At 39.6% G+C, this 22,425-nt stretch overlaps 1 protein-coding gene across 2 annotated transcripts in view; it reads left to right on the top strand.

Moving 5' to 3' along the window:
* Ddr (discoidin domain-containing receptor 2) overlaps positions 1-22,425 on the top strand; it is a 195,130-nt gene that overhangs the window by 104,304 nt on the left and 68,401 nt on the right. For both annotated transcript variants that reach the window (XM_077404427.1, XM_077404426.1), the window contains 2 exons: positions 4,339-4,584; positions 10,634-10,736. In XM_077404427.1, the coding sequence (XP_077260553.1) occupies positions 4,404-4,584; positions 10,634-10,736 (284 nt within the window). In that variant the 5' untranslated portion in view covers positions 4,339-4,403. The remainder of the gene's footprint in view (positions 1-4,338; positions 4,585-10,633; positions 10,737-22,425) is intronic.

Genomic DNA, 22,425 nt, shown 5'->3' with positions numbered 1-22,425 from the left:
ATAATTATATTTTTTTAATTGACGATTGTTCGGTTGAAAGTTGAAATCAACGCATGGGGTGACTCTCCTCCGTCTCAGAGACAGGAAAAGCTTCTTTCGACGAAGACGGACGTGATGACACGTTGTCGTTCAAAAGGACGGGTGGGTGAGCATCAGCCCCTCAGAATTAATTAATTCCGCTGGCGCTTCTCCACCTCCGTTTCTTTCAGCGCCGTCAGCTCTCCCCGGCTCCGACCGCCGTATCCGCGACAAGTCTCCTCTGGGTCATCCTCGCCGACGTCGGCTTGCCGAGCTTTTCCCTCGGTGAAAATCGCGACGAACCGCGAAAAAGCGTGTCCGCCCGAGCGAGGCGATCGCGATAATTCTGGTGTCGGGGTGCTCGACGACACGAGAGGAGAGGACTCCCGTGGAATGATTTTAAAAAAAGGGGGGCACAGGCGGTCGTAGATAAAGAAAACTAGAAGTAGGGAAATAAAAGAACGGAGAATAGGTGGAAAGGGCTGACTATAGGAAGGTCGGGGCCAGGAGCGGAGCCGGAGGGAAGAGAGCGGAATGAAATTTGCATCGCAAAATCCTACCGTTTACCCCGTCCTCCCGTACTTCCGTGTTTCCCCACCGTCGCTTCCCTCTTTCACTCACGGCGAAGGAGGAGCGTGGAGCTATTCGTATATATATACAGGGTAATGACGGTGCTCGGTATTCCGTGAAGAAAAGGAAGGAACGTCCATTGGACAAGCGGGACTCGCTTCTGCATCGTGGATCCTGTTTTGTATCTCGTAGGCTTGTTTGTTTTGCACGGGCTATCGAATGCACACAAAAGACTCGGGGTGGCTCTCCCCTCCTGCACTTCGCACAGATCCCCAACCCTCGTTCAATCTCTCTCGCTCGCTCCTTCAGCCACTGCGGCTCGCCCCGTTACAAGAAAAGGAACCTGCAAGGTAGTGACCTATGAAGCATGCAGGAATTTTTAGGGTTTTAACTGCTGCACATGAAACGTTTATTATACGCCCGTGTAATGGGAACGAGTAACCGAGCTATTGTTTCGACCGAGTAGCTACCTTTGATACTTATCAATCGATTTCACACATTTTTTAGCAGATCGCTAATCTTCTTATACGTAAAACAATATGCGGCCAAAATGTTCACATTAATGCTCCGCTTAACCGTACCACAATTTAATATACACATAATATATTGTAGACATAAATAATTGAAGAACTTTTCAGTATTTATGATAATTCAGAAAATAATAATTTATTTTTGCATTGCGATTTGGCATACTGGTTTCAAGAAGTTGAAACTTGGAATAAAGGTATTTAAAGAGAAACATTCATTCCATCTTCAGTTCAGTCCGCATATTAAGAAGATACTTGAAATGTAAATTATTGTCGTGGTATCGCTATATCATGTCGCGTACATTATCAGATATAATCCGAGATAAAACTTTAATATCGGATATAATTTTCCTCCGTGAATAAATTTTAATCTCATCGTAATATTCATGTCGTAATACGTCGGGAATTTTCCATCTTACTTATGTCACACAGGCACGGCTGGCCGCAAATGCGCCGTACATGGTCGTCCACCTTTCTAATTATCTCTATTTCTTTTAGACGAATTTTATAAAATCACGCACCCATTCTATAATAGCCTCCACGAGCGAAAGAGCGGAGCAGACTTTGCCGTGGCTTCGGGGCGAACGTAATGCGATCTCTCCTGCTCGTTAGCGATCGATAATTATAAATAATTAGAGAGACAAAGCGTGCCCTTTCGGCGGTGGGTGCCTCGACAAGAGCTCAATGACCGTGTACTTTATTTAAAAAAAAAGGCATTGTACGCGGGGAGTATTAATGTCCCCACGTGCTAATGCCGAGAGGCTACTCGTTTTTCAACATTGGGCCCGGTGTTATAGCACGTTTCCATTATCTTGCTTACTCGTGTGACTTCAAGTCAATGACTTCACTCCACGTAATACGCGTACTCGTTGAGTTTTATTTGGTTTCGCTGAAAGGTACAACATATATGTAGCTTTCTCGAGCTCCATCGAGTATTCAAAGCAACCTATCTGGAGTTCCATTATAGGTTTTGGTGCATACGTATTGCCGTATCTTACAACTTCAATATACTGAGCGCAACACTTGTTTCTGACGGCTTTAGGGCCTCGTTCGTATTCTGCGCCTATATCTTGGACGTGGCACGAAAAGCATATAGAGTCCTTATGGTCGGAATATGCCAGTATATTATATTTACAACTCGATTTTATCACAACAGATATTTCTCCAAAACAAAAATTGGTTAATAGCATGCAGCATAATACAATTATGTTATAGCTTGTTGTTACATATTTAAATGCTATGTCGAGTCATAATATACATTTTGCATTTCAAATAACAATACAACGTAACACCTTGATCTGTGTTAAACAATCAAAATATAAAAAAAAACCCGTTTCTTAATTATATCTTGGGACTTAGATTCTGTTTTACATTGTTTTTTTACGTAACTGTAATATATATATTAATTACTATTATTTATATTCCTTTTTGTCTAATGCAATGCAATGAATGTAATTTCTAAGGAAACACGCAGGGATTTAGAGAATATAATTGAGGCTTATGAAAAGGTAAACAACAAAAGTACGCGGCGCGTAATTATAATTACAGCTCAGCAAATAAAATAGTTTTCTTTTGAAAGATTGATGGGGAGATGTCTAATGACACAGTATTCAAAATGGTTTGATAAATTAAGAATTATTAAAAAAATTGGCTTAAAATGCAGATTGTTAATTCACGGCGTTGTCAAGAAAGTCGACAATGGGAATAACCCATAACGCTGCTTACGTGGTTTCGAAGGAACGATGACGCGACGCCTCGAACGAGAAACGCGAATGTTTTTGTCACGCTCGACTGCGCGAATACATTCAAATGCACCGGGCGGATTTCCCGCGGTTTAGAGTTTCACGTTGGACTAACGCCTAAAATTAATAATACTAACGCTGAGGGGGAAAAATAATTTCACCTCCGGCGAGGTGTGAATAATGCATGAGGCGTGACGCGAAATCTGTGCGGTGTTGCAGTTGCAATTGCACAGCATATGGAACACGAGTACTTATACCATATCCCCTGTGCGCGGTATGTACATATGAGCGCGATACAATTGCAACAGTAGCAGCAGCAGCAGCAGCAGCAGCAGAGCAGCACGGCGTAGACGCTCTCAACCTCTTTCCTCTGAAAACGATCGCGTTTACTAATAGCACCGGCGCAATTAAAATTTCATGACCCGCGGCATGGGTAATGTTTCCACTATTCGTCGACGACCCGTATAGCTGGCGCATAATCCGCGTACGAGGGGGTGACACGGATTAGCCGTTGATATCGCGGCCTGCTCACGGTAACGCAATTAATCTTGGATATAACGGCCGCTTTTTAACTAACAAGTGCCAGTTGGACGAATGTAAGCGATTTTATTTCACGGGCGCAATATTTAGGGGGCCGATTTGTCGTGCAAAATAGACCTCTTATCGTGCAGATTGCGCGCGACGTAAAATGAAGACGGACGAGAGGGCGCGGGCGGGTGGAGAGCGCTATTTGCAAAAATGATAAAAAATGTCTACGCTGCCGTAACAGCGCGATAAGAGTTCCGCTTTATACCGACAAATGCAAGGTCTAGCGATGATGTTTACGTAAATATGCTCGTTCCATTGTGCCAGTGACAATCAGCCTTACATCGGAAAACCAATTCGAATTTTGTTGACAGGAATATAAAACGTGCGTTTTATTTTATACTTATATTAGTTACATGTTAATTCGTGCAATTCTTAATCAAATCTAAGCCTCGAAAAATATGTATGTACCTTATTTTGTATTGTTACATATTTTTTAATCAAATTTTTTTTCAATTAAAGAAATATACTATATGTAATTATTAACTTAAGAAATGTTTCTAGAGATACATATAGCAGTACAACTTTTTCACTTTTTAACGATAAAAGTTACTTTTATTTATTCCGTGCCGGTAAATTTACCTTGGCAGTAGTTTCCATTGTAGCGTCCTAGCTACAATACATTTTCGCGATAGCAATCGACACTATTTTCATGGAAGAGTTTGTTGCACGAACCGCGAGATAAATTTATCAATGAGTCGGAAGACAATCGGGCGCTATGATTACATTTAAACGAACGTACGCGAAGGAAGTTACGCGCGAGACGACCGTTAATGTTTATTTTTGTCCAAAGTCTGTAAATATCACCGTTTGTATTACTACAACAGTTCGTACTCGATCCACGAGACATTTCCGAGGTGTCTGCGGACAACTAACACGGATTATTCTGTGCTCAGGACATCGACACAGGCCTGTGACCACCTTGCGACCATCACGATGCCAGGAACGTGCTTGATGACCGATGCGGTCAGGACAGCGGATAGTTAGTGATGAGGAGGAGCAAGTTATCGGCGTGCCGACGGCCCAGGTCACCAGTAACATGCCAGTCCTTGGTCCCAGCGCCGATCCAACTCCACTTCGAGGACTTCTGATCGCCATCTTCGTCCTATTGTCCCTGCCGCGTTGTCGCTGCACGGATCTAGGTAAGTCGAATCCGAACTCCCGTAGTATACGCGTCACACACCTTCAAGTTTTATGACTTCCGAAAAGTGCTGACACTCTTTTTTTACCTCTTCCAACTTCCGTCACTCTCTTTACAATCTTCCCCATTGTCCCAGAGCGCACTGTCGTCGTCGCGCGAAAGTCGGGAAGGTTGCGATTGAAAATCTTATACGAAGCATCCCGTGGAGACAGCCACGAGTTTCTCAAAACTAAAATGCTTATAGCCTCGGAACAAATACGAATATGTGTCTCCATATATCTATAATTCTTCAAATACAATTTTTCACTTAAAAGTATAATTTGTGTGTAAGAAGCTAACTCATATAACAAGTTCGTTTAAAATTCTTCTTTAATACAAAAATTTCAAATTGTGACAAGATTTAAAATTTACAACATAATTTTACAAACAAATTTTGTAATTTCGTTGATTTCAGTTTAATTAAAATCACGTTGTTTCTGCTGCAAACACGCATTATTGCAAATTGTCTAAGAAGGGAATAAATCGTATGATGAAATATTAAGTAGATCAAACTCCATAATAAACTAACTGCCGCCGGCAACGTATTTATAAGTTAATTACAGCATCATCAGTTTTAATTGCTTGGGAGATTGCTCAATTACTTATCGTACTCTCGTTTTACTTTGCGCTCTTTGATTTAATATTTATCTATCATTCACGATCGTATCACATAGCACGATCTGCCAAAGTTTTTTCTTGCGAATAAAATTCTTTTAATCGTTTTGTGAAGGCTAAAAAGAAACGCCGACGTAACACTATATATTTTATGTACGTGCGCTGCAATTAGTTAATTGTTATCGATAACGTGAACCGATTGTTAATCGTTAATATCAGCTTTTAATTAATATTTAGCAAATTTAAAAATTTAATATATAGCAAATTTAAAAAAATTAGAATGTTGATAAGGAAATTCGCGAACAAGATTCCAGTTCTTCTTGTTGTGCGAACGAAAAAGGCATGACAATCACCGAGGATACCCGTGCGTAATAATTTTTTTTTCCTCGGCACTGAAGCGCGTACGCAATAAGACCATCCCTATATAGGGATGTATATACACCTGACCTCACCAAGGTATTGTACCCTCGTAAATGAAATGTCAGCCGCACGATGAATTAACAATACTATCTAATAGCTGCTCATATGCAGACGAGCGAGAAGCCAGTTCACACACACACACACACACACACATTGTGCCGATTCGTTCTGGCGTGCCGCGCTTCTGATTCGTTGTTTACCACTCATCCGTTATATTTTTATGCAAATTAATTGTTGTTTGCAAGACGATGCTGCGTTAAATGGAAGCATTTATAAAACAGAGAATATACATTAGCTTATATGTATATTTGCAGCTCGTATTGATATCCATAAATCTTTGCTTTATGTCATTAACAAAATGAGAGTTATTTATTGTAACATTAACGATTTAACAATTCTTATGACATTTATTGGTGTATAAAAAAGTGGAATTTTGGGACAGAATCATAATATAAAATTGATTATAAACAACGTCAGGGTAACGTTCATATCACGTTGTAACGTAGCAGTTCTCGTCAGAGTTTTTTTTTAGCCATTTTTTGTCTGGTAACAATTAATATTGTAACAAGTAACAGATTTGTCCACGGATCATCTATATATGTAATACAAGAGAATAAGGATAAAAACACCACTTACCTGAAAGTGCAATTCCTGAGAGAAGCTCAAATGAGCCTACAGCGAGATAATATAGAGAAAAAAAATGTAAACTTGTTTATTGGTTTAAGAACCCCGTTATGTAATTTTGGCACAATAAACATCATTAATAATAATAAATAGTATACCAGTTCTCGTCCGATCACTGAAGTCAAGCAACGTTGAGCACGGTTAGTACTTGGATGGGTGACCGCTTGGGAACACCGTGTGATGTTACAAATTTTTTTTGCATTTTGATTATTACACAGACGCGCGCTATTTAGCTTTAATATTATACTATTACTATTGATCTTGGGGTAGTTTTTTTTGTATATAATGGTGTCTTCCGCAGAGTGTATCGTATTCCTCTATTGTGTATTTCGTGTGCGGCACTCAGGAGGTCCTCTGTGCCAAAAGCGAAATGGGCCAAATCATTTTTAAATAATCGCTCCAAGAACGTTCCAAACTTCAATCAGCTTTATATTATTGACCCTTTGATAAATAAAACATAAAACTGTCAAAATATGCGATGACAGATATATACCTACTCACGAAATAAGTACAGTGAGAGAACCAATCGGCATCGCGGAAAAGCGTCAACAATAAAAACTTTTTACACGGCTTTTTTAAAAGTGGATTTTTAAATATTTTTTTATACGCGTTTTAAATTTATAAAGTATTAAATTATTATTAGATGTATTTAAAGGTCTTCCATCCAGCATCATGCATTTCTTTAACTAATTTAATTTCCATACGTTAATTAATCATTAATATTTAATTGGAATAATTAATAACATTATACAAATATTAATTATTAATTATTGACTATCGTTACTGAATATATTTAAGCTTTTGGTGAATTGGACTGTCAATCGTGCCACGAATCATTGAAATCGTTCATTATCCCGCATGCTGCGTGAAAACACATCGCATCTAGAATATTCCAATATGTCAGCTTGACTTATTGCTTTGGGACATGGCACTAAAGCTCGGGTTCATAACCGTTATCGTCGTACACATTGGATATTCAATGTACACGATACGCTATGCGCGCTTGTACAAAGTACACAAATGCACAAATAATAAAATGTACAAATTACACACAGAAGATATTGCACTTTTAAAATTACCATTTTACATATTACGAACAGAGACAGGGAAACGTTAACTCCACTCGAAAAACTCGAAGTAAATAGAAAAATCATTGTTTTATCTACCGATGTATTCACGCTTTTCGTATTGCATATCCGTTTTGTCCGAAAAATACAATGCAACGGTTGATTAACTACGACGAGCATTTCGATTGCTGGATAATTTTCGGACGCGTAACATTGGATCCACGATGCAAAGTGCGTGTGGCTAAATCCAGGTTAGCTCGATAATTACAACACGGTTCATCTCAATTGCACCGTGTCGCATTAACGGATGCAATATGAAGACGAATACTTATAGATGCAAATACGATCGAAACTGCGCGGTCTGAATAGAAAAAGAAACCTTAACATTTATTAAACAATAATTTTCACATACACATATACACACACGCGCGCGCGCGCGCGCCGCGGAAACGTAATGTAATTTTCCTCAAAACTTTCAAAATCTAGAATAGAATAGTTAATTATCGAATTTCACGCGTGTCTCAGTCAATACTGCCCCTTTTTGAAATAAACACATTATTTTCGAGGGCATAATATATTAAAGACACAAATTAATGAAAAAGATTGACAGGTACATGTAGCGCAATATTAACAATAATTTGAAGCATAAATGTGTAATAATTTCTATTATTAAGTTAAAAAGGGCAATATAAAGAAAATGTAATAAAGTCTTGATAACAAAGGACAAGCACTCCAGTTTTATGACAAAAAAATGCGAAGAAGCCGGTTGATAGCGCACTGTAAAAGTCATAACTTCCATTTGTAAAATTTTTAATAAAACAGCAAACACAATGGAAGAAACTTCTGCTAAATGAACCTCGTTAAATGAATCACATGCTATTGCCAACCATTTTGCGCGCGATGTATTAACTATCTCAACGGAAAGAATATTTAGCACAATCTGCGAAATGTAATTTTGTAATATTTACCTTCTTAATCTCGTCGTTTCATCCGCGCGTTTTTACAACAATAAATTTACTCGCGTCAATAATTGACATGATTGAATTTATATTTTTTATATCGCTTTTCTGTATTTGTAAGCATCATGTGATACACTGAATACATTTATCGAATTTTTTAGCTGCCATTCGCTTGATTGAATGTTTATCAGATTCTCCCAGTTGGGCAGGATTTTTAGTTCATTGATTTCGCTCGCTTGAATGAATTTTCGTCTGCCTTTTCAAAATCCTCTTGACACTCTGATATACGTAATAAAGATGTGGATTTTTGTTATCGATTGCGATGTAATTACAAAAGACTTACAAACGCGTTCGACATCTTCGAAGCGTATCGAACGCAGATTTTAGTCGCGCTACCGCAACACGTCGAACCAGGTTTCACCGGTATAATGGATGGTAGGTGAAACGTAGGGGACAGTTACAAACACAAACGAAGTTTTGTTCGCCGTAATGCCGGCTCATGGAGACCATGGCCGGGCCGGTAGTAGCTCCGGAGGCCAGGCTAATCCCACGTCCGCTGCATTCTGCAGTTTTGAAACTTTCCACCGTAACTGCAGTATACCGTATATAGTTTAAGCGTAGCGCGACGTCGCACGCGCGCGACAAGCTATATGTACTGGACCGGGCTCTGACTCCCGCGGATTCGAAAATTTATCATGTCCCACATATATACGCGGACATTGTCATCGGGCGGTGGCCATTGCCAGTTGAGATTCCTGCAATCGATTTTTCGGTCGCGGTGACGTCGCGCAGACATTTCAATACAAACGGCGAAAAAAGATATCGGAAAACGCCGTTTTATTGTCATTTCGCGCGAATAATCGGCAGTGTTTATGCATTATTTTATACGAATATCTCTCGTCTCTCCGACGTTTCCGATTCACGGGTGTCGAAACGAGAATAGAAAGAATCCCCGTGTCTACATCGAATCAAAATGCCAATAAGATGTTTTGAATGAAACTTTATTCTTATGCTGCATATTGCTTTTTACCAACATTTTTCTCGTAACGACAAAACGAAAAAAAAATTTGGTCATATCGAATGTCATATTAACTAATAGACATTCTACATTATTACATTATAACTCGGACATATCATTTTATTTGTGATCGTGAAAATAGTCACTGACTTCCGGAGAAAAAAGGAAATCGGAAAATAGAGGTGACGCGAGCATACTCGCCACGATTGTAAATTGCTTCTCGTGTGTACCCAGCGGAATACGAAGTCGCATGTTTGTGGCGACCGGCCGCGGCGTTTCCAAGAATTTCGTTGCAGAATTTGCACATCTCTGCGATATAGTGCTGTTAGTGGCGGACGAGATTGTTGAAAACGAAAGCACGCCAAAATAAAATTGTCGAGAATCTTTGACGGCAAATGGAAATGCAAATACGTAGAATTAACTATTCAATAATATGATTTGCTAAGGCTGAATCCTCGCGGGAATAATCTATTATGTCACTTCCCATCTTCTACTCGAAGTTTTCATTTTAATAATTTGATAAATAAGGAAGAACTCTAGATAATGAAATTAATAAGTTATAAGTAAAAAGAGGCTTTGAGAGTTCAACGCCTCGGTGCCTAAGTTAATGCGGTTTCAAGTTTCAATCTTGCATGATGAAAGTTGGTTGTTTGTTGTCTCCTGATCTCAGTCACCGTTTGACAGAGACGCCGCGGTTGTCATTTGGAATCGGGAGTGTCTTTTTAAGTGCACCATTGTCTCAATTGTAACGGTGTTCTCTATTTACAAATTGTATTGTTTCTTGGTGTTTCTTACCACACGGCTTCAATGTTTATTCTCGCGTTCTCTGAGGCTGGTAGGCGACTTTTTTTGCTTAAATTATGACTGTCATTTTGATTTAATCATATAATAAATTATTGTTAGCTATAAGTTTCATTTAGATTTCCTCGCAGAAAATTACACTATTTTTAGGCAATCATTTTTTAAAGTTACTCATCATTGAAGTTACTTATTTCTCGTCAGAGAAAGTAAGATTAATTTTGATTAAATTGTTACCGCATCGCTGAAGATAACGCAGCCGAAATGTCCGATTTATAATTATGTATCCTAGCTATTAAAGATCGATATCACGTTAACTTATGCGCCATCAACCGCGCCATCAACTCTCAAAGTCCCTTTCAACTTGTTCATTTTCATTTTAATGCGCGACGTTAACGAAATGAAGATTGATATTGCATTTTGTCCAATGCCATCGTGAATTGTTTCCAGGACAATGCACTACAGCGTTGGGCATGGAAAGCGGAGAAATCCCTGATGAAGACATCTCGGCGAGTTCTATGTACGATCCCAGCCTCGGACCGAAACATGCCAGGTAAGAGAACAATCGTATCACGAAACTGCCGTCAAGTAAGTCGACTATTTTGGTATATCTCAGAGAAACGAATATCCGGCTTTTGTAATCATCGAGTCCGTTTATTCTCATAGCGGTTTTCCATTATCCTCTCATCATATTTTCTCGATAGAAAATTCGAATACTTATTTTTCATAATAATTGCAAATTCTGTTATTGAAATTTATAATTTCGTATTTCTGTTTTCTCATACAATTTTACTTTATCGTACCCTTTTATTTCTTCATGCTATAAAAAATGGCTGGATATATTTCCATTAAATTTGGAATGTATTTGGAATTTGGAATTTGAAACGGTTAGTTTAAAAAATATAAGAAACAAAAACTTATATAACATTTAATTAAAAAGTAAAATAATTTTTTTTTCTTGCACATTTTAATTAATTAAAAATTATGGGTTATCTCAAAAGAGATTTTAAGATAAAATATAACGTAGCACATACACATATATGTGTCACGCGCACGTCTCATGTTAAAATTAAATTAGGTAATTGCCATTCGCATCACGCCGTATTATCGAAATTCTTTTAACCTCGCGCAATGTAAATCGCGTGACACGAAAGAATGTCTCTCGCGCAATGGCATTAGCGAACCTGCTACATGGTTCACTTTATTTCTTATTACAACACCGAGATTAAAATCATTAACTAGTACGGCGTTTGCGTTCCGCGCCTTAGGGGTATTAAAATTTTAAATAACATGCGGCCTCTCAAAAGCACGGTTGTAAAACTTTGTTATCAAGAAACGAATGGTGATAACGGAAGAATGTATAGAGGTGTGGAAAACCTTTCGATTTGTTTGCGCAGTAAATGGCAAATTAATTTTACGAGCATCGTTATTATTCTTCTCGCTCGTGATGACGATCTTTTAACCGCATACATTTATTTATCAATAATTATGATTTATGGAAACTCATGAAATTTTTCTACTCATAATGTACCTATCTCTTGAGAAATACGAAAAGTAAACGTTGTAAAACAAAGATAGTCATTCGTCTCACACGATAGTCATGAATATTCTAATCGATCCATAAATAATAATCTATAATCAGTATATAACGAAGCTGAAGAAATTAAGATCGATCGTTTTAATAAAATTGAAGGATTATCATCCGCGATTAATACGTATATAGTCTCTTCACACTCCCATCATTAACAACGAGTTTCCTATCCCGAACACATAGACCGCAGAAGCGTCGAGCTGTGTGCCAAACAGATCGATCTCGTCAACGATACGCGACAATTTACGGTAGGCTCTTTGCGTCCACATGACACGATCTCTGATAATAACCGGTTTCGTGTTTCGATACCCTCGTTAGGGTGCCACCAAAAACAACGTCGATGATAACAAAAAAAAGAGAGAGCAAGATACTTTTTGAAAGACCGTCGCGGTGAGATCGCTCGTCTATCGTAGGCCACGCTTGGCAATTAAAAAATTTTAATTAAATCGCCGTACGCGCGAGACCGATCAGCCGTGACGTTTTAATTAACGATCTACTCCGTAAATCAAAAAGCGGCCTATATATACGCGGCTGCATATTTCGAGGTAGATAGCCCTTGCTGGAGAGTTACGTCCTTCGAGCAAGTCGTTACCGGAGTGTTTCGGCGGGATGCACAGCCGCGCACACAAGTCCGGCACGATATGTAACGCGCGGAGTATAGAGTGGTAGTGGCCGAAAGGGGGTCGACGGCGACGGCGACGGCGGCGGCGGCGGCGGCGGTAGAAGGGGTTTGCGCGCTCGACCCCTACAAATTACCTCCAATTTCGTGTAAATTCCTCGTGCCTGCGTCAGCATAATACCTGTATTAGAACGCTCGGCTCCGGCTCTTAGGTGGCAATAAATCTGTATTAGAGCAAGGCGCCGCTCCCACTCGCAAAAGGGGTACGACACCCGGGACCGGTTAATTTTTCAGGACCGTGATTCGCCCGCCATGTTTGTCTGCGATGTTACTCACCACGTTCCAATGGCTATATACCAAATAACCTGTTTCTTTTTGTTAATTTAAAATTTTTGTTGAACTCGTTTTCTTTATTATTTTATCACACTTCTCTTTTGTACTTCTATTTCTCTCACATTACTCATTGTAGACCACTAATTTTTATATGAATATTGTGATAGAAAATTATATATATATATATATATATATATATATATATATATATTGATATTATTACATAGATTTATTATTTTATTGAAATATATATTTTTTATTATATAAATTTAAATTTTTTGTTAAATTTGTTTTTTTTTTATTACACTTCTTTTATAACTTCTATTTCTCTCACATTATTCAACATAGATCGCTAATTTTTTTATGAATATCGTGATAAAAAATTATGTACACTTAAGTGATATCATACATGGATTTATTATTTTATTGAGAAATATACATAAATTTTTTATTATATTCTTTTTTACATCGCATGAAATATTTCGTATATATATTACAAAACAATATAAAAATAGTTTACCTGGAGAAATCCTAATACGATTAGAGAGTTAGCATCGCGAGGACGGCGAACGTATCAGCCGTAACTATCAATTGCGATTGTATAATTGGAGGATTCGCGGTTCTCGTTGGTAATCACTTTGGAAGCTCTCATCGCGATAAAATCTTTTCGGTGTCACGAAGCGCGCGAGGGTGTTCGAGCGAAGACACTTGCGGTGTGTTTCACGAGCATCTAGCCTTAAATCTAGTTTCAGCCGCGATAAAATTCAGTAACTGATGCTTAGCGCGATATACGCGCGTTATCGCACCGGTATCCGCGATAACGCGAAATGCATCATGCACGCCAACGCACGATTATAATTACAGATGAAAGATAGATTTCCATTATGAGAGGTCGCCGGGGACTGCCCCCTGGAGGGGCAAACGGACTCGAGATAAGATATTGCCTCGCCGTGTGCTACTCCGGCGGAATATGATACAATGTTATACAACGTAGCGTTAAAGTACCGCATTTCAAAGTACATGTAGTCGGGTTCTCGGCGGTAACGAAATTGCATCGTATATTTTATTAGAGAGGGTTTATCGCGAAAAGGCAGCCCCCGCAACATTTTAAGGTCATTGTTATATCCATTCCGCCAGACGGATAAGTAGGATATACGTGCGGTAAATAAATGTGAAAACGTAATTACGTTCGTCATCCGGGCGGTAATGCTTTTTGCGAGTCAATTAGTTCCGCGCGACGTTTCGTTTCTTCGTAAACTCGCGCTCGGTTAAACAACGCGTAAACCATTATTCCAGCTGTTTCACGATTCTGCATTGTTACTTATATTAACTTGAAGTGTTGAGGCTTATCATATGAAACCACATTCTCTTTAGCTTTTAATATACGTTTTACGTAGTCATGATCAGTGTACATACAGTGGCAACGTTCGCGTAAGTAACGACTCGGGGACAGACAATGGAGATGCAGGCGGTGTACAAAATACAAAAGGAAGTCGGGACGGCGCGAGAAAGCGCGTCCACGCACAAAGAGACACGATCGATAAAGGCCCGGACGGAAAAGTGGACGGGCACATGCCGTGGTACGTGCAACGAAAAAGTTTTTCGTTTTCGTGTATATGTGGTGCCGATGGCCATTCGTATCGCTTTAGAGTTGGCACGAAAAGGAGAGGCGTACGCGCGACGAGGTGGCAGGCAGCTCGATGTAAGAGGCGATGGGAGGACGTGGAACGAGGGACGACGAGGGGGGACGAGAGAGACGGCGGAAGAAAAAACGAATACGAAGAAAGGGAGTGCGAAGACCCCAGAGGCGTGACAAGCCGAAATCTTCGACGCGCGAAGGAGCTATATAGGTGTAGGAGGGTGAGGGATCGCCGAGGTAAAGGGGGGAGAGGGGGCTAGAATCACGCGGACATAAACTGTCCTACGCCGTTACATGTGCTTTCAACAGCCGAAGCCGAGGAAAAATGGGTGGCCATATTCTCCTAGCCTTCGAGCCTGGCTATCTTCCACTTTGTTACGATTCGAAAACCCCCGTGCCTCCGGTAGCTCTCTCGTTTCGGTGATTTATGTAACACCGCCTCCTCCCTCGGTATCTTCGCCCGTTTTTTCTCGCGTTTGTATCGCTCGAGCAAGTACGCCTCCGCCGTCGCCGTCGTTGCCGTCGTCGTCGTCGTCGTCTGATGAAATAGGCACTTGGCTGCATCGTATCGCGCCACCGGAAATGTGCCGCGCATTTCGTGGCTTAGGCCTCGTTGCTCGCGTGACGTTGTGCTTTCGTGGTATAAATCTTCGGGAGGGTTTCGAGGATATCCCCGCCTTGAGCTGCGACCGACTCCGTCTTACGGCGCTGATATCTAATTCCGGTCGTCCGTTCCTCTGGAACTCGGGCCAAGAACAGGAATTCTTTTGATAACGAAGCAAGCATTCCGCGCAATTCGACGCGCTGTATTTATATATGCAACGTGCGCAAAACATACTTCTTGGCGTGATGACGTATGCCGAGGAGAAACCATGAAGAATAATTCAAAAATCAACACGATTGTTTCAAAGAAGAGATTGCGCAGAGATAATTCTTTCATATTTCTCCTCGATAAAAGCATATACATGTATATTTATACGATATTTATTTATTCAAACGAGATGATTGATATATTTTTTCTATACATAATACAATATCATAACTTTGGAAATCATATTTTTTACTGCAGAGACGTGACACACACATTTATCATTGAGATTTAATAAATAATAATTTCTGTGAATTTATATCTCGACCTTCTTAGATTTTAGAAGTTTTTCTTCTTCTACTACTTCCATTAGCTATAGATCTTTTCATTGATGTAACACTCATTACTTAACGACCCAAAGATTTTCCTTGTGTAGAATGATTTGGTTTAAAGCGGATGAAGTGAGGAGAAAAGACAAACTATCCCTCGCAGTCGAAGTGATAACAATCTATCGCAGAAAACTTTTGTCTGCGCTGCATTAACATAGTCGTTAAAATACAACTAGGTCGCCGCGAAACATTATGTCTTATTAATAAATAAAAAGTAACTACGCTCGTATAAATTAAAAATTAAATAGAAAAAACAAGGCCAATAAACGAGCATTAAAAGATGTTTAAAAACATATAATTAATAGGTATATATACAATGAACGGAACGTTTCGACTTCACTGAGTCTTCTTTCAGCCGTGGTAATTAATTAACATGTAGAATTCGTCGTGTTACAATAACATTATAAAATACTTAAGCCTATCGAGCCACATCACCATTCGATAATCTAACGAATACATACTGTGAGTCTATGTCGATATACATCTACGAAGTCAAAGTCAAAGATGAAATGTAGTCAGCGAAAATTACGTAATTGATTCTTTGTTCGGAGGCGAGAATAAATCGGGTCCGGTCCATAATTGTTATCAGAATGTGTGGTCAGAATATAAAAAGGTTTTATCTGTAAAGATCGTGTATAACTGAGATGATTGTCGCAAGTATAAAACCGTTGAAATTTACATATGTATTCGTCAAGACGTAAAATGTGCTATGTAGTGCTCTTTCTCGTTTCGCGGATGTCAGATGACTGTGCGGATTGTCGAGACGAGCAGAGTTATAAACAAACAACAATGTAACCGAACATTCTTTAAAACTTGTGATTGGCTAACTCGTCAAGTATACTAAAATATGAGTCGTCAAAAAATTATGTGTCCGAATTCGAGTTGATCCCGTTTTTTTGTTCTTTAATATTGAGTCGTCAAGAAATTCTGTGTCCGTATTCGAGTTGATCCCGTTTTTTTGTTCTTTAATATTGAGTCGTCAAGAAATTCTGTGTCCGTATTCGAGTTGATCCCGTTTTTTTGTTCTTTAATATTGAGTCGTCAAGAAATTCTGTGTCCGTATTCGAGTTGATCCCGTTTTTTTGTTCTTTAATATTCAGTCGTCAAGAAATTCTGTGTCCGTATTCGAGTTGATCCCGTTTTTGTGGTGAAGGTTCCATATTTCAATCGTCTTTCACAGCGGAGCACATTAATGCCGCGCAACCTCGAAAGTTCGCACTTTAAGCGAATCCACGATTTTTTTTTCTCGAACGCATGCCTCTTCGACAAAAAGTTATTTGTTAAGAATTCTGCCAACTTCTTTCCGCGGATGCTTCTGATGATCGTACGAAAATATCTTGCATCTCGCGTCTCTTTTAAAATATCAGTGCAGAAGGCGGTATCGCGATATCGAATTCCCATGGAGAAGTTCGGCAGTCGATCTGCCTCAGAGAGATATCATTCTGTCCTATGCGAATCGGGGGAGAACGTGGCGATAACGAAAATCTATTTCGCCGCTTCCACGTTCCGTGTCGAGCGTGTGAACGTTGCTCTCTATATTTAGCCGCACACACGAATGATGCCGCGTGCATGAACACCTGAACCGTCGCACGTAATACACATATATCCGCGCGACGTAGATATATATATATATATATATATATATATATATATATATATATATGCATTTATGTGCATACGATACCTCAGTATGCGCGTGCGTGTACACGGGCGCGATTTTCAGTCCCCGATTCATCGAATATCAGCGACGTTGACATATCGGGGTTTCCTATCTCTCTCTCTATTCCTCATACTGTCAGGAAATCGTGAGCAACCGAAACGAATTCTCCGTTAACGATCGCGGAGATTCGCCCATGAAATCGTCATTGATATACGCGCGGGCGTGACTCACCTTTCAAATTTTCACGGGCGCGCTTGATTTGACAAGATATATTCAAATTTTCCCATCAGCTTTCGCAAACATCGGCGCGTAAATGCACATTTTCTGATCGCTCGCTTCGTACAACGAGCTTATTTATTTCTTTCTGTGGGAAAGGGTAGTTAGAAGATCGCGCGATATACTCTGCATCTCTGATAAAGCAATTCATACTTTTCACCGTGATATCAGAAAACGTACATTTCCACGTTTAGTATTATTATTGTGGTATTAAAAAATTAAAAAATTACACATATTAAACCGAAGGTATCTCTAGCGATAATACGGTGCTAAGAAATCCTCACCGTCGTTGAATATCTTTACTAATAGATACATTATAGCGAAACTTTCTTCTTCGAAACAAGTCTTAGGTTTAGGAGTAGCCAAATACCATAAACTTGATTCTGAAGTTGTTATATACGCTGAAAGTATATCACATCGTATTGTCCCATATGGAAAAAGAATTATATGACGTGACATGACAACAAAAAAGACTAGCCAGAAAGCGTATCATTCAAAAATATTATATCTAATTGATAAAATATAGCTTTATAATTGCAGATAAATTTAGTCGCACGTACAATTTTTTATAAAAATGTAATTTTTTTACTTTTCCGAGGCGCATGTTTCAATATTTGGAAGAAAACATATTTTTATATTTTTTCGATAATAGTTATTAACGAGTGTATTGATTAGACGTACACGTATGACGACATTTGTTAAAACAATGTTGGTCAAAATATAAAAATACAGGTACCCTTATTCGTTAGCGACGAACTCGATTTTTCATATACGTACATCGTGCGCTGGCGCTGTTAGAGGGAACTTTCCAGTTCTCGTTGTTCCGAAAAATCACGAAACTCTCTTTCTCTCTCTAACGACCGCCGAGCGCCGCCCGCGCGGGATATCGATACATTCGCTACATGACTCGAAGTTTTAGATTCGTTGACAACGCCGAATTCTGTCAGTGTAGCGTAGCGCAACGAAAAAACGTTGGGTCGCTTAACATGACCCGCGAGACAAATATTCGCCCCGAGATAGTTTCCGGTCGAGTCGACGGCGAATTGTGCGGGCTGTCTGCGCTGAAATATGATCGCCCAGACAATTTTCATCGCCATTCTGGACGCCGTGCCGTACAGGGGTTTTGTAGAAAAGTTTCTAAATTGTTGCGGATATTAATGTTCCCTTGTTCTCCGTTGCGATATAGAATCGTCGGAGGATTAATCAAATTGTTATTATTTATGCGACGTACAAACGCGCTTTGTAGAACTTGGATCATCATGCGGCCGAGATTCGCAGTAATGATAGAAAATTTCCGATATTAAACGAGGAGAGTCAAGACTCAATTCTCAACGTACCTACAGAAGTAGGAATACAATACAGGCTGACACCGTTTTATATGATAATCCTTATCTCGTATACAGAGAATGTTGCGAAATATACGACCGCACTTCAGCGGTCGAAACATTTTATAATTATCTCAGGAGAAATTCAAATGTTGATACCGTCGTATAACTTAAATAGCCCCCCCACGGCCCATCTTTACGGTACCAGCCGCGAATAATTCAACTGACGCGGGGTATATTAGCACGGGGAATACACGACAATGAAACACGTCATCTCATGTCATTTTGCGCCGTAAAGAGAAATATACGAGGCACATTACCGGACCCGGCTTTAAAAGAGAGTGATCAAGCGCCGTCGAAGCGTCGAAAATGGGATTGTACCATTTGCAGATTGAGTTTGACTCCTCGGAGGCGTCTCCCGTGGGATCGACCCGGATGTATCCTGACTCTCCCTCCCATTTGCTCGCGTTAAGCAAGGGCGACGAGATAAGGTGATACGGTATTATAAATGTATATGCCAGTACCGCTTTATCTCAGTTATCGCTCTTGACTCTTGATGCTCAGACCATGAAAAAAGGCCCTCGATTGACGTGGTTGGAGCTAACGTGCATACAGACTAGCTATTGTGAAAGACAGAAAAGAGAGAACATCTTAAATTAATGGAAGATTTGTCGTAAAAATAGAGACCACGAGAGAAGATAGGAGCTGCATGTAATTTATAATGCAACGGCTGCCATTAAATTTAAACGACGACTTTATATACGTCGTTAACACTTATCAGATATTTTCTCATTATTAGATGGCAGATGTTTTATATTGAAAGTATTGAAATGACTTAAATTTTAATTATAAATGCAATTGACATATCGCATTAGTTTTAATATAATATTACAATGTTGTTGATGGAGAAAACAAACGTTTGAAAAGTTCTCAGAACGAATGGCGCGCAAAGCAGTCGCGTTGGAATGTTAATTTAGATTATTTTAATCAAAAAATACAAAGTATCTTAATTTAACCGTTTTAATTGGAAAATTTTAATGAAGCTTATATTTTAAAGAAATCCAGAATAGATTGAGATAATGGAGAGAGAGAGAGAGAGAGAGAGAGAGAGAGAGAGAGAGAGAGAGAGAGAGAGAGAGAAATCAGAGAAGCCTTTTATATAATATAATTTTACTCGGAATTGTATATTCGCTTTTTAATTAAATTATACCCAACGATAGCTTTTATTGATTGGCTGTAGAATCAATACAGATGCTCTTTTAAGATTGAGTCGCAAATTAAATTGTGCGGAAATACTTTGGTAGTATTTAAAATTATTTTAATCGGATATAAGACTGGCCGTTTCTGTTTCAGGAAAAATTAGCCTCTCGTTATTTTACATATATATATCTTATATTTTTCAACAGCAAAATATCATTGCGTTAATAAAATACCTATATTAACTTCTTCTTTACTGCCACTCGCGTAAAATCGCGATTAGCCAACGCAAACCTAATAATCCCGTGCTTACTTCGAGGTCTGCTTGCAAACGGCGTATATCGTCCATAAAATTCCTCGGCGCGGTTCATGAGCTTTCGCGTTCCGAGATTGGTGATCTTCCTCGGCGCGGAATAATAACGCGGCACGATTCGCGCAGCACTCTCGCGAACGTTCCCTGTGATTCGGGAACGTTTTAATATCGATGGCTCGACATTCCGGGCTCGTACGGTACCGTCTCGGCCCCTATCAATCGCCCCGTTCTTTCCAGCGATGGTGCTGTCCGTTCGCTTCGATCGCGCAGGCGCGTATACGAAGGAAAAAGGAAAAAGCTCGCGCCCGCGTAAAATCGGACAGGCCAGCTGGAATTTTCACGGATCATTTAGCTGATGGCATATTCGGCAGCAGCATTCCCGGCGGCATATTCAATAACAATGCCCGCAAGCTTGGAAGATAGGGAGGTACGACGTCTATGTGCCATGTGTACGGACGAACGCGCGAATACGCGGAATATGCGTCGTTCTTTCTCACATCGGCACGTTATAACCCGGCTGCTGGTAGAGCCTGTCTATATGTGCGTTCGCTGCAGATGCAGTCCGCATGATAGTCCTACACGTTATATCTGTAAAGCTCGATCAAGCGAATGAACCGTGAGGACCAGGTCTCCTGTGAACTCGTTCCGGTATCGGCACATAAGGTCAGAGTTCGATCTGCAAGAATATACTTTCGCAACGCGTAGGCGACATTTCCTTAACTGATAAATTTACTTTGCCTTAATCTGCGGTAACGGCAAATAAAGATTGTGGATGGCGCGATATAGGCAGGTGAAAACTTAATTATTCGAGATATACAAAAAATATATGTAAATTTTTAGCACGCATATACAAATGCAAGTATAACACGTAAACTGTCGTATCTCGTGCAATGTAGGCGAATAAGTAAGAAGAATAAAAAGTTGCGATTATTTTTTACTGCATCCGTTTAGATTATATGTCAAATGATAATACACAATTTTAACTTGAAGAGGGATATCTTTCGTCATGTTGTTTTGCGTTGTGAAACTATTTCAATATGTTAGAATACTTTTACAACTAGAGGCAATATTTTTTTTAAATATATTTATAATAAATTTACTAATATGTAAATACTTTTACAATATTTATTAATAAGATAAATTTACTTTAATTTAACCTGCGGTAACGACAAATGACGATTAGATGGCGCAACATAAAGAAGCGTGCAAATAATTATTCAAAACGTAGGAAGTATATGAAAATTTTTAGAACGCAGCAAGCGCGAGTACATATCAACTCGTAAATTCTCGTATCTTGTGCAATGTAGACGAGTGAATAAAAAGAATAAAAGGAGCTATGATTATTTTTTCTGCGTCCACTTAGATTACATATTGAGTGATAATATAAATGCTAATCTGAAGATGGATATCTTTCACTATATTGTTATCACACTGTGAAGCTTGGGAACAAAGCGGCATATAACGCGCGAAAAAGAAGAAAAAAACCATATATTTTTAGCGAGTATCTCGTCATATATCTCCTAATCTTTTGTCTCTGGAAGCGTGTCTATCGTCACCTATAATACCGTGACTTATACCGTTTATCTACAGTGACATATTTTCGAGCTGGGTTTCCGTAGTCCGTGCGGGAGCATGGTTTCCAGAATAGCCCGCGCCGCTCGCATAGCGGGTGTTTTTGTCCTTCGCCGGGTGACGTAATCGTCGCTCATTTCGCGTCTAATTAGCGCGGGGATTAGCCTCGAAACGGTCGTAAAATGTCGCGCAATGCGTGCAAGAGTATGTACCATTTTATTCGTTTCGCGTCTCTCTCGTCACGGTCTCTCCCGAAAATGTAATAACGGTTATCATCGAAATCGCCATATCACGGGAAAATTTAATTACTTTTTACCAGCTATTGTCGAAACGAGACGGAGGGAGCTCGAAACTAAAGCTGGGAGCGCACTGGGAGATAATAGAAGAAAGCAAGCGTGCTCGTGCGCGACCTGAATATAAATATGCCTGAAAGAAGAGGTAGAAGGTGATCGGCCGCAACGTTTTGTTGCGGCTGGAAAATTCAGGTTTGCCAAGTGAAATCGGACGGTAACCGTCGTAG

This window comes from Temnothorax americanus, unplaced genomic scaffold, assembly GCF_048541705.1.
Source record: "Temnothorax americanus isolate GAGA-0224 unplaced genomic scaffold, ASM4854170v1 Scaffold19, whole genome shotgun sequence".
NCBI lineage: Eukaryota > Metazoa > Arthropoda > Insecta > Hymenoptera > Formicidae > Temnothorax > Temnothorax americanus.
This window is presented reverse-complemented; position numbering and strand designations above follow the sequence as displayed.